Source organism: Salmo salar, chromosome ssa11, assembly GCF_905237065.1.
Source record: "Salmo salar chromosome ssa11, Ssal_v3.1, whole genome shotgun sequence".
Lineage (NCBI taxonomy): Eukaryota > Metazoa > Chordata > Actinopteri > Salmoniformes > Salmonidae > Salmo > Salmo salar.
In genome coordinates, this window is record NC_059452.1 from 88,439,963 (window position 1) to 88,459,524 (window position 19,562).

General features: G+C 45.6%; 1 protein-coding gene across 2 annotated transcripts in view; it reads left to right on the plus strand.

Annotated features, from left to right (window-relative positions):
- The window catches only part of LOC106563375 (neuroligin-2), a 91,556-nt gene that overhangs the window by 11,624 nt on the left and 60,370 nt on the right, over window positions 1-19,562 (plus strand). For both annotated transcript variants that reach the window (XM_014128878.2, XM_014128877.2), the window contains one exon: window positions 9,699-10,525. In XM_014128878.2, coding sequence (XP_013984353.1) covers window positions 10,030-10,525 — 496 coding nt within the window. In that variant the 5' untranslated portion in view covers window positions 9,699-10,029. The remainder of the gene's footprint in view (window positions 1-9,698; window positions 10,526-19,562) is intronic.

The following is a 19,562-nucleotide window of genomic DNA, read 5'->3' on the forward strand; positions in this document are numbered from 1 at the left end:
GCTTCATTAGAGTCCCCTTAATTGACTTTTATTTTATTATTCATGAGCTTGTTTATCTGATTGTTTCCCTCATGCTGTGACTTGTAGGGATGCATTCTGGGAGATATAAAGACGCACAAAAATCTAAACTGAACAGTCTTCCATCTCCTTCCTGCTAGGATTCCTGTAGACAGAAACTTTTCAAATAGACTATTTTGAAGTCCTGGTTGAACTTTGGGTTAATTACAATAATAACCTTAAGTGGGGCACTTTGTTTAGTTGTAATCTCTAAATTCCCCTGGCTGGAGTGAGATGGGGTTTGAGGGTGGAGGGTAGAGGGTGATGAACCGGGGCTCTGTAGTGTCTGAGCCCTTTTCAGAGTGGAGCTGCTTGAAGAGAGAGCGCACACTGAACAGAGGGAATTCTAGGATGAAGCTCCCGGCCTTCATGAAGGATGACAGCCCAGTGGTTCAGTGTAATTATGAGGTCATCCTGAAATTAACACTGGAACAAGAAATGGCATGCTAAAATGATTATTTTCTCAGACAGATTAACCTTCAGTGGGATATTGCTGTCCAGAACAGATTAGCTAAGAATAGATTGAACTAAGAATCAGAAGAGTTTCAGTCAGAGTGGGAGAGGAGAGGGGATATTACCCTCCACTGTAGATTAACCAGGAATAGATTAACTAAGAATAACATTAGAGTTGAATTACCCAGCTTTCAGTATTACTGTACTTGCAGTAAATCAACTGTGTGTGTGAGTGTTTTCTGCTCATAGAAACGGACACCTGAGTTGCTATGGATTGAAACAAGTATTAGTTCTCCCAGAGACATTGCCTTCTGTTTTGTGGCCTGCTAAGCTGCTTGTCATCCACAGACGTGCGTTAGTACAGGAGAACAGAACAGCTTGACAGTTGAAACAGTGCATGTGTTTTTCAGCACCGGCGGCAGAGACAAAGAGGCTTATGACACGCTGTTTGTTCAAACGCCGCCATTCTGCAGGGGTTTCTCAGTTCAATTTGACCATTCGTCCACTTAAACACAGCTGTAAAACTGTCCTGGAGGCAGAAGGTATTACTACATCCAACAGCCTCACCTGACAGAGCCTCAATGACTGTTAGGCCAATTACAGGACACAGCCCTGGCCTATGCACACACACATTCAACTACACACTTCTACTGATGGGGCTGCTGATGACGGTACCTTCTGACCCTTTTGTGGTCTGTAGGAATTTTCATCACACTCAATTTCAACACATATTGTAGTCCTATGTGGTGGGCCTGGACAATATGGCTGATGGATATATGAAACTGAAGCTGGTTCCATTGCTTCCCCTTGCCATTCCTTGGAGATGCAGATAGCATTCTCTTTCTTATTGTGTGAGGTGATAGTGGAATCATTTGAGATTCTTGCTTACACTAGCCCCTCCCCCTGCAGTCAATACTCAGCATCTTGTGTGAGAGTGCGTGTGTGTGAGACTGCGTGTGTGTGTGTCTGTATGTGTCTGTAGCTCGCACACACTCCGGGAGCTGGGTGGGCAGTGGGGAGGGAAGTCTGTCTGTCAGACTGCAGGCCCTGTTGGACGCGACCCTAACCCACGCTAAGCTAATCAATCAAAAGGGCCCACGAGTGGGATTCCTCCCCAGGAGCTAAATGCTAATTCTAGCACTCCACTTGGCCAGAACACACAACACACAAACCCTCCGTGACTGACTGAGAGACATCCGCATACCTACAGACATACACACACATACATGCATGCTTTTACACGTATGTTGTGTCGCGAAGAGAGTAATATCTTTGAGTGATTTATGAGCTGACCTTATCATGCTGATATATAAATAAACCTCTCTTGGAGACTCTCTCTCTCTGTGTGTGTGTGTGTGTGTGTGTGTGTGTGTGTGTGTGTGTGTGCGTGCCTGTGCCTGTGCCTGTGCCTATGCCTATGCCTATGCCTATGCAGGGAGGTAGTCTAAGTTCATCTGCCCCCTGCAACATAAAGAGCTGCAGGGCTCTTATTGAAGAGGAAATGTAAGCACTTTTTATTGACAGCTCCTGGGTGTGTAATTCATCATGCTGTCTGGAACCAGTGGAGCCCTGCCGTCTCCAGCATAGACCCATGCTATCGGTTGCTATGGAGTCCGTGCTCTGACTGCCAGCAACTCATACCACAACATCACTGCTCTAATCTGCTCTCCATGCCGCTGCATACCTACACTTTATCAAATGGATCCTTCTGTCCTGCTTACTGATTGGTCAAGGAATGACCGCACTTATTTTGATAGTACTTCTACTATTAAGTAGAAATGTGAATGACACAGACAAAATTGCAGCCAAAAAGCGTCCCTTCCTGTAATGATTTTTCTGTGTCATGAAGTTCAGAACATGTGAACATTGAGATCATAAACCCTGGAGAGACTGGAGAACATGATTCTTGAGAGGGTTGTTAGTAACGTTGCTAAGAAACCAAGTGGTGGTTTGACCAGAATACATTTTGACATTCATTTTGTTTTATGGTGGAGGATCCTTTCTCATGAAAGTGATAATATTATGCGTATGGCTGGGGGGTTGCTGCTAATATTATGCTCCAGCTGTGTTGCCCATATTCATGATATAGCCTAGCGCTGCGTCTTGTGTGTTATCACTGTCCTGTTATCCACTGGAGGGTAATATCCCCTCTCCTCTCATAACTACCCATCGCTCCTTTCATCTTGCTCTGTAACCTTTGAGAGTGGGATGGGAAACAGGGTGATAATGGGGTGTTTTTGAAGGTGTGGTCGATGCAGCGTAGTGTTGTTTTGTTTAATCATATTCCTGCTTCTCTTTGTTATGTCTTGTTTTGTTTTTCAGGTGGGGGTGTGGGGTTAAAAAAACAAATCCATATTTATGAAATCCAAATTCAGCCCACCAGCCAAGTGTGATATGCAGCAGGCCCTAATTGTATCTGATAAATATGCATGGCTAAGGACATTTGACGATCTCCAATAATCAGAGCAAAGACAGCGAGATCTCATTACAAATACAATGGTGACTCATATCTGGAAGCAGTCATGATGAATATACACCCTGAGAGACCCGTACAGTATATCATTACGTCAAGGCCAAGGCCACAGCAGCACCATAACATTGAGAAACACATCTACACTTAGATCGATACATAAATCCCTAGTTATCAAGTATAGGAATTCCAATGGTACACTACTCCATCTCAAAAGCCAATGGGCTAAAACCTACAGCTTGAAATGTGTCAGGCTTTATCATAATCTCTGTCCTGATACTCTCATATACAATGTGACACAGGAAGATGTACTCTTGCTTTTCTACCTGCCAAACTGGGATCATAATCCTCATCGTACTTCATTGTTTTATTGGGCTGTATTTAAAACAGGACGGTTCATTGTTTACTGGCAAGATGGCATATCGGTCAAAAGGTCGGTCATCTGGGTGTAATTCTCTGTCCATCTGTGAATACCTGATGGTCAAATGCTGACCCAGAGGTTTGGGTAATCTCGCTCTCCGAGGCCAACATGAGTAAGGTCTTTAATCAGGTCAACACCCGCAAGGCACGGGGCCCGACGGTATTCCAAGGCGTGTTCTCAGAGCATGTGCAGAACAGCTGGCAGGCATATTCACGATCATTTTCAAACTCCCATTGTCCCAGTCTGTAATCCCCACGTTTTAAGATGACTTCCATCATTCCTGTTCCTGAGAACTCTAAGGCTTCATGCCACAATGCCTACCGCCCTGTAGCACTCACATCTGTAATCATGAAGTGCTTTGAGAGGCTAGTTATGGCACACATTAACTCCACCATCCCAGCCACCCTATACCCACTCCAATTTGCATACCGCCCCAACATATCCATAGACAACGCAATCTCAATTGCACTCCACACTGCCCTCTCCCACCTAGATAAGAGGAATACTGACTGGCTGCATCACTGCTTGGTGTGGCAATAGCACCACCCTCGTTCTCATGGCGAACAGAGGGTGGTGCGGAAAATCCTAGTACATCACTGGTGCCTAGCCAACTGCCATCCAGGAACTCTATATCAGGCGGGGTGAAAGGAAGACCCGGAAAATTGTTAAAGATTCCAGCCACCCAAGCCATGGACTGTTCTCTCTGATCGGCACTGCAAGCGGTACCGGTGCTTCAAGTCTGACGCCAACAGGCTCCTAAACAGCTTCTATTCCCAAGCCATACAACTGCAATAGCTGGCTAACAAAATGGCTAACAAAATGGCTACACACACTATATGAGTTGACCCTTGTATTTTATTTTATTTCTATGCACACTCACAGGGCCCTACACACTCACACACACTGACACTCCAGCACACACACAAACACTCACTCCATCATTTGCGAACACACACATAATATCCACATACAGTTATACTGACTCGACACACCCACTCACATACAATCATCATGTACGCCGCTGCTACTCTGTTTATTGCATAACCTGATACCTAGTCACCTTACCCTATACATACACTTTATAGCCAAAAGTATGTGGACAACTGCTCGTCGAACATCTCATTCCAAAATCATGAATATGGAGTTGTTCCCCCTTTGCTGCTATAACAACCTCCACTCTTCTGGGAAGGCTTTCCACTAGATGTTGGAACCTTGCTGTGTGGACTTGCTTCCATTCAGTCGCAAGAGCATTACTGAGATCGGGCATTGATGTTGGGCGTCTAGACCTGACTCGCAGTCGGCGTTCCAATTCATCCCAAAGGTGTTCGATGGGCTTGAGGTCAGGGCTCTGTGCAGGCCAGTCAAGTTCTTCCATACCGATATCAACAAACCATTTCTGTATGGACCTCGCTTTGTGCACGGAGTCATTGTAATGCTGAAACAGGAAAGGGCCATCCCCCAAACTGTTGCCACAAAGTTGGAAGCACAGAATCATCTAGAATGTCATTTTATGCTGTAGAGTTAAGATTTCCCTTCCCTGGAACTAAGGGGCTTAGCCCGAACCATGAAAAACAGCCCCAGACCATTATTCATCCTCCACCAAACTTTACAGTTGGCACTATGCATTGAGGCAAGTATCGTTCTCCTGGCATCCGCCAAACCCAGATTCATCCGTCGGACTGCCAGATGGTGAAGCGTGATTCAGCACTCCAGAAAACGCATTTCCACTGCTCTAGATTGCAATGGCGGCAAGCTTTACACCACTCCAGCCGACTGTTGGCATTGTGCATGGTTATCTTAGGCTTGTGTGCGGCTGCTCGGCCATGGACACCCATTTCATGAAGCTCCAGATGAACAGTTCTTGTCCTGATGTTGCTTCCAGAGGCAGTGTGGAACTCAGTAGTGAGTGTTGCAACCGAGGACAGATGATTTTTGACACACTATGCACTTCAGCACTCGACGGTCCCATTCTGTGAGCTTGTTGTTGCTCCTAGATGTTTCCACTTCGCAATAACAGCACTTACTGTACAGTTGACAGGGGCAGCTCTAGCAGGGCAGAAATTTGATGAACTGACTTGTTGGAAAGGTGGCATCCTATGACGGTGCCACATTAAAAGTCACTGAGCTCTTCAGCACGGGCCATTCTACTACCAATATTTGTATTTGGAGATTGCATGGCTGTGTGCTCGATTTTATACACCTGTCAGCAACAGGTGTGGCTGAAATATCCGAATCCAGTAATTTAAAGGGATGTCCACATCATTTTGGCCATGTACTGTATCTACCTCTATTACTCCAGTATCCTGCACATGGTAAATATGGTACTGGAACTGACTGACCCTGTATATAGTATGCTTACTTACTTTATCCTGTTCTTCTTATTTCTTATTTTTATTTCTTATGTTTTTTTATTCTACCTTATGTTATTTTTAGTATAACATTGTTATTGATTACTGCATTGTTGGGGATGGAGCTAGCAAGAAAGTTATTTCACTGTACTTGTGCATGTGACATTAAACTTGAAACTTACTAGGTTGGCACCTGACTTCTTCCTCTGCCTCTCCACTTGGCAGCCTGAGATACAAACCTAAGAACGTCTTTTCAAATCACACATTCTCACTCCATTACGACCCACACTATATTTTATCTTTTAACAACAGATTCAGCGTGTCATATATCTCACTTTGTCCATTTATCTCTTGGAATCGAATGTACAATTTCACAGTATTGTGCTGATTTTTCCATTTAATTGTTTAATATATTTGTCTCCTTTTTGTAAGGAATACACATACTATATCCCCAACTCAGTTGAATTTGTAGGCTACAGTATAGTCATTTACATCCACACAGTATAGCTGTGTAATTTACGGTGAGACACCGTTACAGACGGTGCCTGTCTTAAAATGGGAGTCAGATGCTTGGTAATAAATGGAGTTGTCTTTACTGGCTCCTTTCTCCCTTTCCTCAGACTGATACAGTGTGGAGGCGGGGTGGGGCGGCTGTCTGGAGGTGGGGTGGGGTGGAGGGGGCTCTCTGGAGGTGGGGTGGGGTGGGGTGGAGGGGGCTGTCTGGAAGTGAGGTGGGGTGGGGGGCTGTCTGGAGGTGAGGTGGGGTGGGGGGCTGTCTGGAGGTGGGGTGGGGTGGGGGGGCTGTCTGGAAGTCAGGTGGGGTGGGGGGGCTGTCTGGAGGTTGGGTGGGGGGGCTGTCTGGAGGTGGGGTGGGGTGGGGGGCTGTTTGGAGGTGAGGTGGGGTGGGGGGCTGTCTGGAGGTGGGGTGGGGTGGGGGGTCTGTCTGGAGGTGGGGTGGGGTGGGGGGTCTGTCTGGAGGTGGGGTGGGGTGGGGGGCTGTCGAGGTGAGGTCGGGGCTGTGTGGAGGTGGGGTCGGGGCTGTGTGGAGGTGGGGTCGGGGGCTGTGTGGAGGTGGGGTCGGGTCGGGGGCTGTGTGGAGGTGGGGTCGGGTCGGGGCTGTGTGGAGGTGGGGTCGGGTCGGGGGCTTTGTGGAGGTGGGGTCGGGTCGGGGGCTGTGTGGAGGTGGGGTCGGGTCGGGGGCTGTGTGGAGGTGAGGTCGGGTCGGGGGCTGTCTGGAGGTGGGGTGGGGGGCTGTGTGGAGGTGGGGTGGGGGGCTGTCTGGAGGTGAGGTCGGGTCGGGGGCTGTCTGGAGGTGAGGTCGGGTCGGGGGCTGTCTGGAGGTGGGGTGGGGGGCTGTCTGGAGGTGGGGTCGGGTCGGGGCTGTGTGGAGTTGGGGTGGGGGGGCTGTCTGGAGGTGAGGTCGGGTCGGGGGCTGTGTGGGGGTGGGGAGGGGGGCTGTCTGGAGGTGGGGTGGGGGGCTGTCTGGAGGTGAGGTCGGGTCGGGGGCTGTGTGGAGGTGGGGTCGGGTCGGGGGCTGTGTGGAGGTGGGGTGGGGTGGCAGTCTGGAGGTGAGGTCGGGTCGGGGGCTGTGTGGAGGTGGGGTGGGGGGGCTGTCCGGAGGTGCAGTGGGGGTGCTGTGTGAAGGTGGGGGGCTGATTGGAGGTGAGGTGGGGGGCTGTCTGGAGGTGGGGTGGGGTGGGGGGCTGTCTGGAGGTGGGGTGGGGTGGCTGTCTGGAGGTGAGGTCGGGTCGGAGGGCTGTGTGGAGGTGGGGTGGGGTGGGGCTGTCTGGAGGTGGGGTGGAGAGGGGCTGTCTGGAGGTGCAGTGGGGGTGCTGTGTGGAGGTGGGGGGGCTGATTGGAGGTCGGGTTGGGGGGCTGTTTGGAGGTGAGGTGGGGGGCTGTCTGGAGGTGGGGTGGGGGGGCTGTCTGGAGGTGGGGTGGGGGGCTGTCTGGAGGTGAGGTGGGGGGCTGTCTGGAGGTGGGGTGGGGGGCTGTCTGGAGGTGAGGTTGGGTCGGGGGCTGTGTGCAGGTGAGGTCGGGTCGGAGGGCTGGGTGGAGGTGGGGTGGGGTGGCTGTCTGGAGGTGGGGGGGGTGATTGGAGGTCGGGTTGGGGGGCTGTTTGGAGGTGGCTGTGTGAAGGTGGGGTGGTGTGGAGGTGGGGTGGTGGGTATTCTGCAGACAGTGAGCGCCAGCCACATAAAGCCTTCATCACTTCTAAACTGCTCCATCTCCCAAAGCCAGGGCCAGATTAGCATCGCCCATTCGAGTTTAACCATGAGAAGACAGGAACCAACTAAACAGAGCCGTGAGGGGGAAGCCAACAGATTCACCAAAGGGGGAGAGCGAGCGGTGTCACGCTATTTTATTTATTTTGATTGATGTGTCAACAGGCTTTTATTGCTGTCGTGTTCTCTGAGTCAAGTTGATTACTTCAAAGTGCCGTAGCATGGACGTGTACATGTGGGCTCCAGAGTGGCGCGGCATTCTAAGGCACTGCATCTCAGTGTTAAGAGGTGTCACTGCAGTCCCTGGTTCAAATCCAGGCTCCGTCACATCCGGCTGTGATTGGGAGTCCCATAGGGCGCCGTACAATTGTCCAGGTTTGGCCGGGGTAGGCTGTCATTGTAAATAAGAATTTGTTCTTAACTGACTTAAGTTCAAATATGTGAATGGGATCATGTCTGTTGATCAGGTGGTTGTGGCAGCTCAAGGACATTATGTACACTACCGTTCAAAGGTTTGGGGTCATTTAGAAATGTCCTTGTTTTTAAAAGAAAAGCACTTTTTTTTTTCTCCGTTAAAATAACATCAAATTGATCAGAAATACAGTGTAGACATTGTTAATGTTGTAAATGACTATTGTAGCTGGAAACAGCTGATTTTTTTATGGAATATCTACGTAGACGTACAGAGGTCCATATCAGCAACCATCACTCCTGTGTTCCAATGACACATTGTGTTAGCTAATTCAAGTTTATCATTTTAAAAGGCTAATTGATCATTAGAAAACCCTCTTCCAATTATATTAGCACAGATGAAAGCTGTTGTCTGATTAAAGAAGCAATAAAACTGGCCTTCTTTAGACTAGTTAAGTATCTGGAGCATCAACATTTGTGGGTTCGATCAAAGGCTCAAAATGGCAAGAAACAAAGAACTTTCTTCTGAAACTCATCAGTCTATTCTTGTTCTGAGAAATGAAGGCTATTTCATACGAGGAATTGCCAAGAAACTGAAGATCTCGTACCAGGCTGTGTACTACTGCCTTCACAGAACAGCGCAAACTGGCTCTAACCAGAATAGAAAGAGGAGTGGGAGGCTTGAGCAAGAGGACAAGTACATTAGTTTGTCTAGTTTGAGAAACAGACGCCTCAACTGGCAGCTTCATTAAATAGTACCCACAAAACACCAGTCTCTACTAGGCAGAGCTGCAAAGAAAAAGCCATATCTCAGACTGGCCAATAAAAATAAAATATTAAGATGGGCAAAAGAACACAGACACTGGACAGAGGAACTCTGCCTAGAAGGCCAGCATCCTGTAGTTGCCTCTTCACTGTTGATGTTGAGACTGGTGTTTTGCGGGTACTATTTAATGAAGCTGCCAGTTGAGGACTTGTGATGTGTCTGTTTCTCAAACTAGACACTCTAATGTACTTGTCCTCTTGCTCAGTTGTGCACCGGGGTCTCCCACTTCTCTTTCTATTCTTGTTAGAGCCAGTTTGTGCTGTTCTGTGAAGTGAGTAGTACACAGTGTTGTATGACATCTTCAGTTTCTTGGCAATTTCTCACATGGAATAGCCTTCATTTCTCAGAACAAGAATAGACTGACGAGTTTCAGACGAAAGTTCATTTTAAAACATACTTAAAACAGCTACTGTCAATGTTGTGTCTTTCTCTTTCCAAACACAGACCCACTAACTTACTATGACCTCTGACCTTTGTGTGTACCCAGGTGTGGCGTGTTGGCTGTGGAAGCTGTCAGTCTGCAGCTGGCGTATCAGGAGCTCTCAGGAGGATGGACCAGAGCAGACAGTCTAGCTGAGGATGCCTCCCGTCCCTCCCCCTCTCTACACCTGCACTCTCGCCTCTCACACTATGCTAGGAAAACACACTCTACACCTCTGATTTTGACCAAACCCCCCACCCCTCCCAATACCTTCTTTCTCCCAGTATCTCCAATAACCTACTAATTTCAGGGTATTTGGAGGTCCTTTCTTTACTCTTTGCTGCCCACGAGTGAACTCCTAGTCATATTTAGTTTGCTGGGCAGAAGACCGGAGGACATGTCCTTCTTCCCAGAGAGTGGCCCCAGACGTCCGGGGCCCGGTGGGACGCGGAGCTCCAGCCCCCGCAGGATGTCTGACCCATGTCTGGTGTGGCTCCTGGGCCTGGCCCTCCGCCTGGCCCTGTCCTCCTGCCAGCGGGCCGACCTCAGCGGGAAACACCCCATGGTCACCATGGGCTACGGCAAGCTGCGCGGCGTCAGGAAGGAACTCAACAACGAGATCCTGGGACCCGTGGAGCAGTACCTGGGCGTGCCCTATGCCACCCCGCCCATCGGCGAGCGCCGCTTCCAGCCCCCAGAGGCGCCAGGCTCCTGGCAGGAGATCCGCAACGCCACCCAGTTTGCCCCCGTGTGCCCGCAGAATGTACACGGGGTGCTGCCTGAAATAATGCTGCCGGTGTGGTTCACTGACAACCTGGACGCTGCAGCAGGCTACGTTCAGAACCAGAGTGAGGACTGTCTGTACCTCAATGTCTATGTGCCGACTGAGGATGGTGAGTCCAGCTCCTGTTCCATCTCTCAGGCCAGATTACACTTCAAGTCAGGCAGGCAGGATGAGGCTGGGGCTAACTGTTACAGTCTAGTGGTGCTACTGCTGGAGGCTCTGGGGATTAAGATGTCTCCTCAGTGTGTGTCAGATAGGACAGGATGTGAAGTAAGGTAAGGTATGAAGTAGGTTTATTTAAGGCTTGGGTTAAATTACCACATGCACACCTCTGAGGTATCGCTAATAATCTTGTGTTTCGTCTCAGTTTGAGAAGCATGTCCTTCTTGGCCATCTCCTATTATGATCTATCTTGATGCCTCGTCACTTTACCCTGCCTTTATGTACATATCTACCTCAAATGCCTCGTCTTTACCCTGCCTTTATGTACATATCTACCTCAAATGCCTCGTCTTTACCCTGCCTTTATGTACATATCTACCTCAAATGCCTCGTCTTTACCCTGCCTTTATGTACATATCTACCTCAAATACCTCGTACCCCTGCACATTGATCTGGTACTGCTACTGCCTGTATATAGCTCCACATTGATCTGGTACTGGTACTTCCTGTATATAGCTCCACATTCATCTGGTACTGCTACTGCCTGTATATAGCTCCACATTGATCTGGTACTGGTACTTCCTGTATATAGCTCCACATTAATCTGGTACTGTTACTTCCTGTATATAGCTCCACATTAATCTGGTACTGCTACTGCCTGTATATAGCTCCACATTGATCTGGTACTGGTACTTCCTGTATATAGCTCCACATTAATCTGGTACTGGTACTTCCTGTATATAGCTCCACATTAATCTGGTACTGCTACTGCTTGTATATAGCTCCACATTAATCTGGTACTGCTACTGCCTGTATATAGCTCCACATTGATCTGGTACTACTACTGCATGTATATAGCTCCACATTAATCTGGTACTGGTACTTCCTGTATATAGCTCCACATTGATCTGGTACTGCTACTGCCTGTATATAGCTATACATTGATCTGGTACTACTACTGCCTGTATATAGCTCCACATTAATCTGGTACTGCTACTGCCTGTATATAGCTCCACATTGATCTGGTACTGCTACTGCCTGTATATAGCTACACATTGATCTGGTACTACTACTGCCTGTATATAGCTCCACATTAATCTGGTACTGCTACTGCCTGTATATAGCTCCACATTAATCTGGTACTGCTACTGCCTGTATATAGCTACACATTGATCTGGTACTACTACTGCCTGTATATAGCTCCACATTAATCTGGTACTGCTACTGCCTGTATATAGCTACACATTGATCTGGTACTACTACTGCCTGTATATAGCTCCATTCTTGTGTATTTTATTCCTCGTTACTATTTTTATTTTTGTATTATTATTTTTTAACTCTGCATCGTTGGGAAGAGCTTGTAAGCAAGCATTTCATGGTAAAGTCTACACCCGTTGTATTCGGCACATGTGACAAATAACATTTTATTTGATCTCACCCAAGAGTAAGACAGTAGTGTGTAAAATAAGGCAGTTTGTTTTTCATCCTCCTCAACTGTTTTATGCCACAGTGCAACTGGTATTTGGTCCCAACAAGACGGAATGCTATTGAAGCATCTTTATAGAGTGGTATCATTTGGATCATTAAGTCAGGAGATTGTTATCAGAGACGCAAAGGCTCTTGACCTGTGCCAATAAACACCCATGAGATTACCAAAGAATAGAAGCACTTACACTTATGTCAGTCTCGATCACTGCTCAGTCTTTTGTTCAGGCAGAGTGTTGATTTACATACCGTGCTGTGGTACTGTCAGAGCAAAGGATGCTTTTATCCCAATAACTTCTACTCATTAGCTGCAGTCTATAGTGAGGCTTCATGCTTTGTTTCAAGTGTACTCTAGGTCAAAAAGGACAGTGTTTGTTAGCAATGCTACTCCAGCTCCTCTATGAAAGACACCACAGTTCACTGCTATGTCCACATTTTGTTGAATAAGTATATTTACACGTAGCTTGAGGATTGTTGAGACATTTCAATAACAAAATGGACTACAGAACGTAGAAACACAAAAGAAACGTTCAGTCTTGGCGACGGACAACAATAAATCTATGCCACAGTCCCTCCAATGAAACAATATACACCAGAGAATCTTTATTGTCCGACTCTGAGCTGTGTTTGTTTCTCCATTGTGGGCTCGGAAAACAATATTAGCACACGCCTGTTCAAATATATTTTGCACATACTTGTGAGACTTCTATGTTTAGCATTTACATACTGTGTATGGGATTTGTATCTCCATCTTAGGCTGCCCGGTGGGCTTGCATGTTAAGTGCATTCAGTTCTGAGAATTTCAGTTGTGCTCCTGGAATCCTTTGTGAACTGAATCTCACTGAAGCTGAGCATAGGCTATAATCAGATTTCAGGCAGGGTTGCCAGTCCATTTTTGGAGTTAACCCATTTAATAAGCCATTTATATCACTCATATTGAATTATTTTCAAGACCATCTCACCAACACACACACACAAACACACACACTCAAAAATGAAATTCCTTTCCTGAAGGTAATACTGTAGGTATGAAACGTTAACGTGCTCAGCTCAGTAAGCAGTAACAGTGAACCTAGGATCAGGTTGAGAGACTTTTCATATGTTCCAGATGATATGTCATCTCCTGAGTTGTCATGGTGGTTACACCTCTGTAGTGTGTCATAATTGGTGGACCCAAAGCATTGCTGCAATGGAGTGCCTTGAACCAATCATTTCAATAAAAGTGCTTGCCTCAGCAGATCTGCCCGTTTCCATCTGCATTGAGCAGCGTTCTGACAGGTGTCTGCTAAGCTCTGGTTACATGCTATGTGACAGAACTTTACTGCTGAAGATTGACCTAGTAACTTAAAGGCACAATCGGTAAGATGTCCTGCTGTTCAACGTTTTTCTTTCTTCAATTAATGATATACAACTGCCTTTTACATTTTGTTTTATTTCACCTTTATTGAACCAGGTAGGCCAGTTGACAACAAGTTCTCATTTACAACTGCGACCTGGCCAAGATAAAGCAAAGCAGTGCGACAAAAACAACAACACAGAGTTACACATGGGATAAACAATCGTACAGTCAATAACACAATAGAAAAATCTATGTACAGTGTGTGCAAATGGAGTAAGATTAGGCCTTACCCTATCATAACCTAAACCAGTGTTGAGGCTGCTGTTGGGTTGAACAACTGACTCTGGATTGTGGCTTTAAGGAGAGAGAACGAGTATTTAGCTACATTCTGTATTTGATCCTAACATTAATTTATTTTTTACTCATTGAAGGCATAATGGAACATAACAGTGTTACTTCAATATTCTCTGGAATCAGGACCAAGTCAACCCATTTGGAGAGAGGAGGATACATTTTTTTTTTATATATATGTTCTTTATTCAGTGTAGCTAATGGAGGGGGTTTTGAACATAAGACACACACACACACACACATTACTGACTCACAAAACCTTACTGACTCACAAAACCTTACTTCACATGGAATTACCATAGATATGTTGATCCCCTGGACTATTGTATGGCTATGGAGTTCTGTTACACTGACCTCACACTATAGACCTTTTTATAGAACCAGCTAAATTCATTTTCAGTCTATTGTGTTATGGCAGTAATACGGTGCATTCGGAAAGTGTTCAGACCACTTGACTTTTTCCACATTTTGTTCCGTTGCAGCCTTATTCTAAAATGGATTAAATAAAACATTTTCCTCATCAATATATACACAATACCCCATAATGACAAAGCGAAAACAGGTTGTTAGAAATGTTTGCAAATTTATAAAACATTACATTCAGACCCTTTCCTATGAGACTTGAAATTGAGCTCAGGGGCCTCCTGTTTCCACTGATCATCCTTGAGATGTTTCTACAACTTGAATTGGAGTTCACCTGTGGTAAATTCAATTGATTGGACATGATTTGTAAAGGCACACACCTGTCTATATAAGGTCCCACAGTTGACAGTGCATTTCAGAGCAAAAACCAAGCCATAAGGTTGAAGGAATTGTCCGTAGAGCTCCGAGACAGGATTGTGTCGAGGCACAGATCTGCGGGGGAAGGCTACCAAAACATTTCTGCAGCATTGAATGTCCCCAAGAACACAGTGTTCTCCATCATTCTTAAATGGAAGAAGCTTGGAACCATCAAGACTCTTCCTAGAACTGGCCGCCCAGCCAAACTGAGAAGAACCTGATGGTCATTCTGACAGAGCTCCAGAGTTCCTCTGTGGAAATGGTAGAACCTTTCCAGAAGGACAACCAACTCTGCAGCACTCCACCAATCAGGGCTTTATGGTAGAGTGACCAGACGGAAACCACTCCTCAGTAAAAGGCACATGACAGCCCGCTTGAAGTTTACCAAAGGCACCTAAAGGACTCTCAGACCATGAGAAACAAGATTCTCTGGTCTAATGAAACCAAGATTGGCCTGAATGCCAAGTCTGGAGGAAACCTGGCACCATCCCTACGATGAAGCATGGTGGTGGCAGCGTCCTTCTGTGGGAATGTTTTTCAGCAGCAGGGACTGGGAGAATAGTCAGGATTGAGGGATAGATGATCAGAGCAAAGTACAGAGAGATACTTGATGAAAACCTGCTCCAGAGCGCTCAGGAACTCAGATGGGGGCGAAGGTTCCCTTTCCAACAGGACAATGACCCTAGGCACAAAGCCAAGACAACGTAGAAGCAGTGGTGTAAAAAGTACCCAACTGTCATACATGAGTAAAAGTAAATATACCTTAATTCATAGAAAATGATTCAAGTAAAAGTGAAAGTCACCCAGTAAAATACTACTTGAGTAAAAGTCTAAAAGTATTTGGTTTTAAATATACTTAAGTACCAAAAGTAAAAGTACAAATAATAAAAAATTCCTTATATTAAGCAAACCAGACAGCACAATTTTCTTGTTTTTTAAATTTACGGATAGCCAGGGGCACACCAACACTCAGACATCATTTACAAACAAAGCATTTCTGTTTAGTGAGTCTGCTAGATCAGAGGCATAAGGGATGACCAGGGATGTTCTCTTGATATGTGTGTGAATTGGACCATTTTATGTCCTGCTAAGCATTTAAAACGTAACGAGTACTTTTGGGTGTCAGGGAAAATGTATGGAGTAAAAAGTACATTATTTTCTTTAGGAATGTAGTGAAGTAAAAGTAAACGTTGTCAAAAATATAAAGAGTAAAGTACAGATACCCCAAAAACTACTTAAGTAGTACTTTAAAGTATTTTTACTTAAGGAATTTACCTCACCGTGCAGGAGTGGCTTCAGGACAAGTTTCTGAATGTCCTTGAGTGGCCCAGCCAGAGTCCAGATTTGAACACGATCAAACATCTCTGGAGAGATCTGAAAATAGCTGTGCAGCGACGCTCCCATTCCAACCTGACAGTGTTTTAGAGGATCTGCAGAGAATAATGGGAGAAACTCCCCAAATACAGGTGTGCCAAGCTTGTAGCGTCATACCCAAGAAGACTCATGGCTGTAATCGCTGCCAAAGTTGCTTCAACATAGTACTGAGTAAAGGGTCTTAATACTCATGTAAATGTGATATTTCCGTTTTATTTTTTATAAATGTGCAAACATTTATAAAAACCTGTTTTTGCTTCGTCATTATGTGGTATTGTGTGTAGATTAGTGAGGGGGATAAAACTATTTTATCCCTTTTTAGAATAAGGCTGTAATGTAACAAAATGTGGAAAAAGTGAAGGGGTCTGAATACTTTCTGAATGCACTGTTTATTGGGCTTTGCTTCACCCCGTGATATATCAAATCCCAGCTCACACAGTGTAGAAGAAGCAATAGGCTGGTAGTCTAGTGGTTAAGAGGTCACCGGAAGGTCACTGGTTCGAATCCCTGAGCCGACTAGGTGAAAAATCTGTTGATGTGTCCTTGGGCAAAGCACTTATTAACCTTAATTGCTCCTGTAAGTCGCTCTGGATAAGAGCGTCTGCTAAATGACTAAAATGTTTTTTTTAAATGCTACATTCTACATTTAGCCAACATGCATATTTCACTCTGTATGAGGTGTTTATAACAGAGAATTACAGCGTTGCAATCCCTCCTCAGCAGCAATACACTGCGAAGGATGTGACATCACCGTCCACCAGGCCATGTCTTGGCAGCATTACAAATTAATTTCCGTTTTGATCCGATCAATATGTTCAACAGCCAAACAAAAAGATAGTGACTGCTCTGTAGTCATTTGGAGCTCTAGAGTATAATGTAAATGCAGATTGGGATGGTGATGTGTGGGGTGTTGGAGGAGTGGACTGATATGAACATAATAAACAAATAAATAAATAAATAGAATATGACACTACAGAAGAACCATCGTGTGAATTGTCTTTGATGCAAGAACAAACCTCAAACAAATTATTTTATTTTTGCTATCCCAGCAGCCCTTGATCTGGTGAAAATTGGATCAGGATTGTTCTGCGGGGGAAATGAGAGGTCTTTGAGTACAGTACTGTAGCTAGCTCTTTCATAGCGCACAGCAACACCATGGTTAATTAGCCCAGAAACTAAAGGTTTATCTAATTCCATTTACACAAAAGGGGGGATGCCTTTGAAAGCGAGCGTCTTTGGGCTGGCATGGAAAACGAGGGGCACCAGAAACACTGCTGGAATCTGTCTCGTCCTGGCCATCGGAAATGTTCCATCCTGTTGGTTAATTGCGTTTAATCATTTTGTTAAGTGAGGCAGCACCTTGAACACTGAACAGTATATAAACAGGGCCGTGTGAGTTAAGTTGTACATCTTGTCTAAGTACTCTCTAAGTAGTGGAGTGGAGGGGGAGAGATTGCTGTATACCATTATGTCACGTTGAGGTGGTGTATCCTGCTTGGGAGGAAAACTGAGTGTGTGTGATTTGGTTATTCCCAAGGCTACAGGAGTGCCTGTCTGTGAGAGAGTGTTTTTTACATGTGGCTTGTGTTCTTGTCAAAGTCTGTCACTTATTGTTAGGGTCACTGCTCACACAAGCCTGTTGCTGTCCCTGTGTGTTACTTCCTGTTTGCTTATTTGTGTGTGAGAGAAAGAATTGAGTGTTCTTGAATATCAAAACATGAATTTTCCATGTTCACGCAGTATTGACATGTTTTAACTTGCCTCCGGTATATGGATTATTACAGTTTCCACATATCGCAGTTCCATATCCCACATGCCCAAGTGCCATATCCCACATGCCCAAGTGCCATATCCCACATGCCCAAGTGCCCGAGGCCCATGGCCCTCTAATGTACCCCCATCTGCTACCTGTATCTGAGGCCTTAGAATGACCCAACACTCACAGAGCACAGAGGAAACTACACATGACACATTTCTGCCCAATGTTAAGATTAATACCACAAGAGGAAATACTCAGGCAGAACCCCCTCTGCTCTCTGCCTCTAAGCTCCTCCCTCCTTCCCTCTCTCTGTACCTGTATATTGCCTCAATTTTGTTATGTAAATATATTGTGTTACTTTTTGATTTGATTAGATTTGTTTACTTAAGTTTATTTAGTAAATATTTTCTTAACTCTATTTCTTGAACTGCATTGTTGTTTGAGGGCTTGTAAGTAAGCACTTCACGGTAAGGTCTACACCTGTTGTATTCAGCGCATGTGACAAATACAATTTGATTTGATGTGTATCCCCACTCCCTCCCTCCTGTCTATGCGGACTGTGGTAGATGAGATCACATGCTCTGAATGCAAATCAGTTCCATGTCCTTCCCCACCAGGCCGCTATGTAGCCTGCTGCGTCCTCAACTCAAATGAAATTCAAATGGCTTTTTAGAATAATGAAAACAAAACCTAATGTTAGAGCGAGAAGTGAGTTGACACACACACACACACACACATAGGGCCTCTATGTAGTCCAGCTGTGCCTAGTTCCCTCACGTAGAGAATCTCCTGTGCTGTGCCAGCCGCCAGCCTGCTCGGTGAGAGCACTGTGTCATTTCCTTCCTATTTCCTCCAGACTCTCCTCAGCCAAGAGCCTCAGATCCTTCATTTTTATCGCTGGCGGAGTGGCCGTTTACCGTCCAGACTCTTTATTAAAAAACATATTTCAGCAGGCAGGGCCACAGAGCCAGGGAGGGTGGGGGGGTGAAACTGGGAGTACTTGGAGCCGCTGGCAGGGACATGGTGGAGGCTTGATGCTGTGTCAGACACCTCGTCAAACACACAGCACAGACATTACCAAATGCAGCTTCATCCCCTTTACGGCACTGGGGAAATGGGCAAGGACAGCAGACAGCAGCTTGTGTTCAGGCCGCTCCATGCTCACTCAAACATGGAGAAACAGTTTTAACTGGGAGGGGTGCTTCCTGTATTTTAAAGCGCAACAGAAGGCAATAAAGAACTTCTCTGGTAGAAAATGCCCAATGCGGCATCTATATAAGTCAGAAACATTTATTCTAGTGTCAAAATTGACTACAAAGTGTAAATATGATAATTTTGGTCATAAAGTCAGTCTCATCCAAAACAGAGTTTTGTAAGTGAGTTCATCATGAAATACTTGAGGGTTGGGTTTTGATTTCAACAATACTCACTAATACAGATGGATACACTGCTGTGGTGATTGCACTCTATCCAATATTACAGCATAACACACAGACGGTGAGACAGACCAGAGCTGGGTTTCCCAAAAGCATCATAGCACTAAGAGCATCTTAATTCCATTGGAATGGATGAAAGATGATCTTAGTGTTACGATGCTTTTGGGAAACTCAGCTCTGCCCAGCAGGCAGCGGATCGGACTTTGTTTACATAACAAAACACGTTGCGCACTTATTTTTTAATTATGAAAAAATTGCACGACTAAAACCTCCAATGCAAAAATGTCTAAATGTCTAAATGAATTACAGATTTTGAAGTTTTCATTGTGACTATTTTGAGGAAATGATATGGGCTTTGTTCCTATGGTGTCTCATGGGGGACAAACATCAGCAACTGTCACATCCAACCTCACCCCAAGACGGAAATCACATTTTTCTTAATGAGCAACAGAGAAACACA